The sequence below is a fragment of the Gopherus evgoodei genome, chromosome 5, assembly GCF_007399415.2.
Source record: "Gopherus evgoodei ecotype Sinaloan lineage chromosome 5, rGopEvg1_v1.p, whole genome shotgun sequence".
NCBI lineage: Eukaryota > Metazoa > Chordata > Testudines > Testudinidae > Gopherus > Gopherus evgoodei.
In genome coordinates this window covers 23,221,692-23,231,888 of record NC_044326.1, presented here as the reverse complement: position 1 = coordinate 23,231,888, position 10,197 = coordinate 23,221,692, and the positions used below count along the sequence as shown (strand labels likewise).

Sequence of the window (10,197 nt, the reverse complement as noted above, 5' to 3'; positions counted from 1 at the left end):
TTATTATTATTATTAGTAATAATAATAATAATAATATCATCGAATGGAAAGGGACTACTCTAATACCTCCCATTACAAAAGCTGTGCAGTGAATCAGTGGCAGAGCTGGGACTAGAATTCACATGTTCTTGGTCCCCAGCCTCTTTCTCAGTCCACTTGACAAGACGGCTTCTTTACTTTGCACCTCCAGAGTATTGGGAGAGAGAGATCTTGTTGGGGAAAAAAAATCTGATGGTGGAAGATTTGAAGGAAGAAGAACAGAATTCAACTTACTGATGAGCACAGTGTAGTTTTTCTTGCTACAAAGAATCCTTAAGTGGTTGACATGTTTTATTTTTTATTTTTTCAGTACTCGATCAAAGAAAATTCAGTCTGTACAAGATTTCTCTACTGGGCTGAATGTGATTGAAATGTTTTGCTTGCACACACAGTGCTGACAGCTGTTGAATACATATTAAAAGTAGAGTCGTAATAGTGAGTTTTTATATAATATGTTGATTCTCTTTAGAATTTGGATGATGCAAATACTATAGTGGTTGGAATTGCAAGTTATGGAGCTCCCAGCAGCAGCAGTGGAATGCAATGTTTCTGTTTTCGGGCTCCACACCCTGATGGAGGAAGAAGGATTCTGCAGCTCTGCTCCCTATCTGAAAGAGAAACAACGTAGCTCTTGGGAAGGAAGTAAACAGCAGCTGGGGAGGAGTGTGTCTGACTTTATGCATGTGGCAGCTAATACTGCCATTTCCACATCGATTAACATGAAAGAGGAGGTCTCTTCTCAAGGACAAATGGCCATGGGTAAATCTTTCATTGTTATATTATCTGGTCATTTTTGCTCTTCACTTGTTTGTGTTGCATGGAGCTGAGAACTGTCAGGTGCGTTTTCAGTTGTGCACTTTTTTCCCTCCTAAAGCTGTTTTCCCTCTACAGCTGTTAAACTGAACAATACAAACAACTATATCTTTCCTTCCCAAAAGGGCTAAATGACCATATTAAAAGAATCTTGGCTAATGGTTCCTTTTCAGTTTTTTTTTCAGAATACCTTAAATCAGAGGTAAAATAAGGTTTAGGATTATGTTGTATCAAGATTCCAGGGCCAAGGGGATAGTGGAATATAAGTACTTTGTGACAGATTCACTTTTCACAAATATCCATCAGTCTTCACAAGCAGAGTTGATTGGTTCGAATGCCTAGTTGCTTTAGGGCTGGTGTTGGAGATTCAGTAAGTGGCATTCTTCCCTCTGACTCAGGATTGAACTAATATCCAGCTATAGTTGTAGAAGGCACTACACATCTAGGGCCTCTGCCTTTAGAATTACTGATCATTTGTGGTCATTAAATATTGCATGGACCCCACATTTCATGGGAGGAGGGTTGTTAATCCAAATGTCCTGACCCAAATACCAACTCAGATAATTGTATTATCCTTATGGAAATTACTCAAGCAGCTAAAACTGCCAGGGGAAACTTTTTCAAATCCTCCCCTAAACTTGTGTACTGTTTCTGTGGACTATTCCTCCCAGTCATCAAGAACTGCTACTTTTTACAAATTGTATCTCAAGTGACTTAGGAGGAAATTGTATCCTCCGATGCGCAAATGCAACTTCCATTGGAGTCCAGGAGCCAAGTGCGATCTCCAAGGGCAGAATTGAATCTCCAGTTTAGCAAGGTAATTAAGCATGTGACTATCTTTTAAGCATGTAAAGAGAGCCATTGACTTCAGTGGGACTACTCACATGCTTAAAGTTAGGTATACCTTGAATTGAGGCCTTAGCCTTAACATTAGGTCCCTGGGTTTGATTATGGTATCAGTTACATTGGTTTGATACAGATGTAACTCCAGTAAATCAGAGTGGATTTACACCTGGGCTACTCTAGTGAAAATAAGATCAGAATCAGAACTTGTTTCTATTTAATTCACACAAATGATTGCTCATGGTCCCGGTACTCACCTAAGGTTACAGAAAAACTTGTTTTTTCCCCCCTGAAACTGATATGTGTGAAAATGGGTATTATCCATTAAAGCACTTAGTGAGTCATAAATAAGCTTTTGAAAAAGAGAGTCCCTGGTGCTGTATTAATAGTGACAGGTCCACATATATATCAAAGAACTGGAAGGGACCCTGAAAGCTCATTGAGTCCAGCCCCCTGCCTTCACTAGCAGGACCAAATACTGATTTATTTATTTTTTTGCCCCAGATCCCTAAGTGGCCCCCTCAAGGATTGAGCTCACAACCCTGTATTTAGCAGGCCAAAGCTCAAACCCCTGAGCAATCCCTCCCCCCATCAAAAACAGTTTCTAATTAAGTGGCCCTCTAGACTTCTATTCATGCTCTAAGCAGTAGCATGTCATTGTAGTTCCAAAAAGTGTCTTGTTTTGGGCTTCTGACTAAGCACAGAATCAGAGCTGACAGTCTGGATGGGAAATGATTATACTTATGATAACAATACTCATTAAATCCATATTGCCAGATTTAACTCAACCTGAAAGGTACGTTAAATGTTTTGCATCTATTTTCTCTTCTCTCCCATCCAGCTCAGCAATACAGAGAGAAGGATGAAGCCTTTCAGTCCTTTTACATGGAATCTTTGTTATTCAAAGACTGATAGAGATTAATTGGAGGGTTTTTTTAAATTGTACATTTGAATTAGTTGACTAGATAAGAAATCCATATTGAGGGGACAAACTTACTGAGTATTTACTCAATGTCAAACCATTCCATAAGGATGCAGCCATGGGAACCCAATCAAACACTGGCCAAAGTTGCTGGTGTACCTGGAAGGAGGGAGATCATAGAATATCAGGGTTGGAAGGGACCTGAGGAGGTCGTCTAGTCCCATCCCTCTGAAACTCATGGAAACCATCTCAAGGGACTAAGAGAGGCCAGAAGAGATCTACTCATGGGCATCACTTATATAATCTATAATACTTACAATGGTGACAAGTGCCTTCTATCATCTGCTTCTCATCCTAATGAGGTTTTCTTGTGTTAGATCAGCAGTTTTCAACCAGAGGTCTAGGGCCCTCCAGGGGGCTTCAAGCAGGTTTCAGGGGGTCCGCCAAAATAAACTAGAGGGCAGGGCTGGCGTTAGACTAACTGGTGCTCAGGGCAGAAAGCCAAAGCCTGAGCTGCACAGGGCTGAAGCCAAAGCCTGAAGCCAAAGCTGAGAGTGGGGCCATAGGCAGTGCCCTGCTTGCTACCCCCTAATGCTGGCCCTGACTTTTAATCTACTGGATATGCAGAAAAACATTTGTTGGGGCACAGGTGGGTTGTGGAGGTTTTTATAGCACGTTGGGTGGGCCTGAGAAAGGAAAAGGTTGAGAACTCTTGTGCTAGATAATACTCACATGGTCAGTGTTACCTTGTGCAGAGTCACAATTCATAACATGAACCCTTGGCGTGTGCTGGACTGCTGCAGGGGGTTCCCGGGCTACCTAGTTCCCTAGAATCCTGCTGCAGTGGGAGTTGTGGAGGCTTTTGAGGCAGACGTTCTCCCTTTCTCACCTCCACCCAACCTGCCAGGTACATGAATTTGTCTATATCCAGAGCGTGAGTTAAAACTGGTGGTTGGCAGTGAGCAAGTGCTACACTGCTGCTGCCTCTGCAATGGCCTTTGAGACTGCACCCCAGCCTACTCTGCAAGGAGGCAAACGTTACTGGCTCCCCTCAACATAAGGTGTATTCGCACAATGCTGTGGGACTGTGTTGAAAACACTGAGTGGAAACAGAATCACAGAATATGCCAGTTTACACTAGCTGAAGATGGTGCTGGTGTCCTAGGGGTGGGGAAAAAAGTAGAGCTGGAACTCGCAGAGGCATGCATACTGTGAGGCAGGGGTGCCATCTCTTCATACTGCATCCTCCACAGAATTGCCAATTAATCAAGTTTGTCACTAGATCTGCTGATTTTTTTTGTTTGCTTTTTAGGTCTGCTGCAGATTTTTTTCAAGCTTTGCTGTGACCAGTCACTGAACTACAACTTTTAGTGGCATTCTGGTGACTTTTGTTAGATCTAGAGATAGAATCATACAGTTGGTTACACTGATCAGAAGACAGACGTGAGATCTAAGGGGGCAGGAATTGGGATAACTAAGGTAGCACTGAATATGTCAAGGGGCCTGGGGTTAAGCAGGGTTAGGGCAGGGGAGATGTTGGGAGCTAGAGGCAGGACAGGCCGAGAGCAGAAGGCAAGAAAGGGGAGATATTGGGACTGGGAGCATGGGTGTATTGGGACTGAAGGCAGAAGGATATTGTTTATCAGGGGAGAATAGGTGGCTCTGTGACTGGTAAGGAGAGGATTAAGGGAATCATGGTCAGCCAGAGGAGAGGGAGTGGAAGGGGTTTGGAGAGGGGCGTAGCTGGAGAGTTCCCACTCCATTGCAGGGAAGACCATGCTGGGCGATGCCTGTCCACCGGCCCTGGAGATCTCGGTTGCAGGTCGTGTCTCTGGGATGGGCTCTGTGGCACAGCCTTTGCCATTCAAAGTTTCCTGTCCCTGGAGCTGTAGATCCCAGTGTGGCGGGCTCAGCTTGGGTGGAAGGTGCCTGATGTGAGTGGAAGGAAAGATGGCAGTTGAGCTGGGTCTGGATCCAGAGGGAGGGGTTCCCCATCGCTCACAGGGAACGACTAAAACCAGCTCCTCACTCCGAAAAGAGAGAGTGGGGGGTTACTGAGCCTCCATCTCTTCTTCCAGAGCAGGCCCAGAAGTGAAAGAGGCAGTATGAGGAGATTTTGCCAGTGCCTTGCAGCCTGGCCCCCTCAGATTACCGAGCTGCCATCTCTCCTTCTGAAGCGAGGTGATTAGAAAAACTCTTAAATTCCCTTAAGAAGTCTTCGGGACTTTCTTTGTGCATATACAACCTTTTTCCTTTACTGTTCACTGTAAAGGATCAGAACTTTAAAAATATATTTATGCTTTGTTAACTCAGTCTGATTATCAAAATGCCTCTTACCAGCCATTTTATTTGTTATAGACTTTTCTCAGAATAACTGCTTGAAGGCCAGTTCAAGGATACCTCCCAGTCCAGCAGAGAGTTTTCCAACAGGTAGGAAGGACCTTTTTCTCTGTTAAACGTCATTTGAGTATAAGCTTTTTTCGATCAACCTTTGCTCTTCAGCTGAGCTACTGGATGAGTGATATTTGCCAACTCTTGCAATTTTATCGCAAGTCTCACAATGTTAAATTTTTTTTAAGCTGTAGCTCCTGGTGATATATTGAGAATCTCAGCTTTCATTTAAAAAACAAAATTTGAAGTCTTCTTGGATAAAAGCCTGAAAATGTGTACAGATTATACCTTAAATGATCTCAAGCCAGAAGGCACATAAAAAGAATGTAACATTTATTGTATATCATGATTTTTAAGTTGATCTCATGATCTTTAGTGGCCTCTAATATTTTGTGAACCCTTAGGTTCGGCAGAGCTGAATCTGTTAGCAAAGATGTGGGAATACTTTCTGGGTACGGAGGTGCAGTAGAGTTGCCATCCTAGTATTTATGGGTGTTGAGCCCTAGTACTTATGGATGTTGAGAGCTCATGTTCTGCTCAATGATTTGAAAATGTCATGTTTCCTTTCTGTTTGTTTAGATCCTCCCCTCCCTCCCCCACACCTCTGGGGAAAATAAATAGTCCATTGGGTAAAAATTTCAGAGGCAACCACTGTAGTTCACACTGATTTTTCCCTGTTTTCAAGCAAATAGGGTAACTACATATATGCACAGGTAAGTGACTTGCATGATACCTCGAGATAGTTTGGTGTCCTAAAGACAGTGCTGTACTCTGGTGAATTAGACATTGGTCTGTGTTCAAGTTCTGGACCAAACTGTAAGCAAATGCAACTCTGGGAATTGCAATTGGTCCCTATTGATCAGAGCCTGATCCAAAGCCTATTGAATTTAATGGAGAGAGTCGCATATGCTGAGCACTGTAGCATGATTCAGCAAAACCCCTAAGTAATTAATTTTTAAGGGAATAACTTAATGAATAACAACTGCTTAAGTCTTTCACTGAATAAGGCTGGAGTACTCAGTGCCTTGCAGAACGGAGCCTTACTTCTTAAAGATCTGATTCAGAGCCTAGTAAAATAAATAGACTCCAACTGACATTGAGTCCTGAAGTATGTTCTAAATTGGCCAAGGGATCAACATGCTCAACCTCTGAAGAGAAAGAAGTGTTTCATATCAGTCAATATTAACTCTTTAGCTAATTAAGGAGGTGATTTATCAGGTTAGTTTCTTTGAATAATTTGAAGAAAAAACATAAAGAATTAAGTATTTAAGTGTAGAAATTGCTTATTTATTAGGGGTGTGTGTGTGTGCGTGTGTATTTGGTTGAAAATTTGATAATGGTTTTTAGGATTTATTGTGATGGAAGTATTGTTTAATAGCTGCAAAGGAAGTGAATGGGTCAGTGATACAAATTAATACTTATCTCAGCAATGGTATTTACAGCATTTGCAGTTTATCATGTTTGTGACTGACTCTAAGTTTATTGGTCCTCAGCTAAATAACAATTTCCTTAATAATGCTTTGCCCTTCCATAGCATCCTTCAACCCAACGTTTAAAGAGATTTTACAAGGTGTTACGTTAGCTTTAATATTAACTGAGCCTGTCAGAATGTTAGGAGTCACGTCTCTGAGGACTATTAACAGTGCACAACAGTTTAGGACAATATGTGAAGATACAGTTTTGGGGAAGATGTTACAATCACTTTGTCAAGGTTTTTTCCCCCGCTTTGAACTTTAGAGTAAAAATGTGGGGGACCTGCATGGACCCTTCTAAGCTTAATTCCTAGCTTAAATTTGGTACGCTGCCACCAGCCAGAAGTCTGTGTCTGGCACACTTCTGTTCCCCCAAAACCTTCCTTGCGGAACCCAAGACCCAACCCCCTTGGGTCTTAAAACAAGGAAGAATCAATCAGGTTCTTAAAAAGAAAGCTTTTAATTAAAGAAAGAAAAGGTAAAATTTATCTCTGTAAAATCAAGATGGAAAATTACAGGGTACTCAGATTCATGTAGACCAGAAGGACTTCCCCTCTGCCCCCCAGCCTGAGTTTCAAAGTTACAGCAAACAGAGGTAAAAATCCTTCCAGCAAAAAGACACATTTACAAGTTAAGAAAACAAACATAAGACTAATCCGCCTTGTCTGGCTATTACTTACTATTTTGAAACATGAAAGACTGATTCAGAAAGATTGGGAAAGCCTGGGTGTACGTCTCATCCCTCTCAGTCCCGAGAGCGAACAACGAACAAAACAAAAAGCACAAACAAAGACTTCCCTCCACCAAGATTTGAAAGTATCTTGTCCTCCTATTGGTCCTGTGTTCGGGTGTCAGCCAGGTTTACTGAGCTTTTTAACCCTTTACAGGTAAAAAGAGACATTAACCCTTAACCATCTGTTTATGACACACTTAGGTAAGGCTTAGCGAGAATACATTTTTCAATAGGTGGCTCTCTTCCCTCTGTGTCAGGAATGAAATGGTTCCTCTGCCTGTTGTTAGGGGGGCATTGTGTTTTATTAGTGCCCTACTTCTAAAGACATGTAAAATCAAGGTCTTGCTCATTTTGGCCTCCTAAAGATTCTATATGAGTGGGAATAATAAGTAGGACTGGTTTTTTAAAAAAAAATTTGTCAAAACCTTTTTTAACAGAGTTGATTTTTCAGCTAAACAAATTTTTTTCACAAAAAATGTCTGCTTTATATTGAAAAAATTGAGATTTTGTTAAAAACTTTTCATGTGAAAACTGAAAATGTCTGGGTTTCAGCAAAACATTTTTGGTTGTGGATTTTTCAACAAAAATATCAAACTTTTTTCCATGGGGGTTCAATGGGGGGTCGGAGGAAACATGACCAGCTCTAGTAATAATTTGTATCCTGGCTCTATTCTAACCTGGGCAGGGTAACTACCTACATTCTATCTACCCTAATTTCCTTCTTCCACCCACGCGTCTGCTGAAAACCATCAATTTTCACTTCTTTCAAACTCTTTTGTGATGTTGCCAGCTGCTATTAAATAGCAGCCACATCTCACCACAGATGTCAGCATGTGAATGGTAGGTGAAGTGATCCCCCTGTACTGTTTCTATAGCATATTGGTTCGTAAAGTGCTTTGGGGCCCATACAAGTGAAAGTTCATTGTCATTCCTATTAAAATTGCTTCTTCTAGGAATGGGTTAAAGTGCAGAATATTATTCATTGTATTCTGGTGAGTTTCACTATTTTTATGGACAGGTTTCAAAGTAGTAGCTGTGTTAGTCTATATCCACAAAAAGAATAGGAGAACTTGTGGCACCTTAGAGACTAACAAATTTATTGTAGCCTAAGCTTTCGTGGGCTACAGCTCACTTCATCAGATGCATGTAGTGGAAAATACCGAAGGAAGATATATATACACACACAGACACAGAGGGAACATGAAACAATGGGTGTTACCATACACATTATAGGAGGAGTGATCAGTTAAGGTGAGCTGTTGTCAGCAGGAGAGAAAAATAACTGTTTGTAGTGGTAATGAAAATGACCCATTTCCAGCACTTGAGAAGGAGATATAAGTATCCTATAGGAAGGCACATGTGCAGCTCAGGGTTTCTTGAAAGTGCTGTAGTCAAAGTTTACAAACTTGGGAACCCTAAAGAGTAGGCACCTAAATGAATATTTAGGCTCCCTAATGAATACAGCCATTTACTTCACTGAGAGTTCTGAATGCTCACCACTTCTGAAAACCAAATTTATTTAAGTGCCTAAATATACTATTCTATATGTAGTTTTTTTTACTGCCCTTAGAAATTAGTATCTTAGTGCTTTTTAGTAGTGTGTTAAATGATGTGACTAACACCTGTCATGTATAGTTAATTTTCTCTCTCATACTTTCCACAGGGGGAGTGTCATGTTTTGGTAGATTTTAGTTGTTTTTTTTTTTAAATGCACATGCTGATCTGTATTTATATCAAGGAAGTCAGGAAAAAAAAGGTGCCTTTACCTTTGGACTGGAAGATGGGGTGGTTTTTGATGGTTTTTGGTCTTTGTGGGAGTTCATTCCATGGCCTTGGGTCAGCCACTAAGGAAGCTCTATCTCCTGCGCACCCTGGTAGTAGAAAGTTCCATTGTGCTCGAAAAGTGGAATTGTTGACCACAATCCTTATCTCTAAGCTTTAGATGATCTTCCAGGTGTGCTGGGCCTAGGCCACTGAGTGCCTTGAGTATAAAGACCAAGACTTTGAACTTGATGCAATATGATAATTATGGATTTAGGAGTCTAATTTTACACACGTTTGAAATTGTTGACCTGTTATTCTTCAGACATTGGGAAGAGCCACAGATGAATTAGTACAAAATAACTTACACCATTCTCCTCTTTGTGAGCTAGTATTTTGGGGAATCTGTGATTTTTTTTTTTTTCCTTGGGGAAAACATTGAACTATATTACTAACAAGCAATGACCTGTGCTGCTCAAGTTATGGTTTTATGTTAAGTATGAGTGAGGATGGGCAAATGTATGTGTTGTGGCAGGATATTTGTGTGTGAGTTGTATTGTGCTGGGAGATTTGTGTGGGTGGTCAATTAGGGGTGTGTGTTGAGGTTTGGGGCTATGTGTGTTTGGGGTTGTGTGTTCTGGCTGTGGTGTTTGGGTGTTTTTGAAGATCCAGCAAGGAATCCACTATCTTTGCAGTCTCCCACATACAATGAATGATATTTTTGCATGTAAATTAGATGTAGAGTAAGGGTAATGATTGGCTGAGTTACCTCTGAAATCACAATGCTCTGGGACTCTTGGCATGGCATAGATACATGCCTTACTGTAGCCGAAAATCCCTGCTCTTGCATCAGTATAATTTGTAAAGTCAAAACAGTTGAGAATTTTAAAATTGCATGATAACAGGAACCAATCCTAGTGATGGTTGAATCTGTTTCTGTTGGGGTTTTTTTGTTGGTTTGTTTTGTTTGTTTTTTAAGAGCTCTCTGCAATACCTGTAGCTATTTCCATGGCTTCACACTGACTCAACAGATATGCTAGGCTTCAAACTAATACACAGAGTGACAATCTTACAATTTTTTTATATTGATTGATAGACTTGTGTGACAGTAAGTGCTAGATTTTAGGGGAGAGGAGAACCTCGGTGATGTTTTGGCTTTCGCAAATATAAGTTTCAAGTCTGACACCCCCCTAGTTTTTCAAGATCAATTTATTTATTATTAT

The 10,197-nt window shown here is 40.9% G+C and overlaps 1 protein-coding gene across 1 annotated transcript in view; it reads left to right on the top strand.

Annotated features, from left to right (window-relative positions):
- The first annotated feature begins 548 nt into the window (after positions 1–548).
- The window catches only part of SH3TC1 (SH3 domain and tetratricopeptide repeats 1), a 48,656-nt gene continuing 39,007 nt past the window's right edge, over positions 549–10,197 (top strand). Inside the window, exons 1-2 of the mRNA XM_030563712.1 lie at positions 549–798; positions 4,976–5,047. Of these exons, the coding sequence (XP_030419572.1) occupies positions 552–798; positions 4,976–5,047 (319 nt within the window). The 5' untranslated portion in view covers positions 549–551. The remainder of the gene's footprint in view (positions 799–4,975; positions 5,048–10,197) is intronic.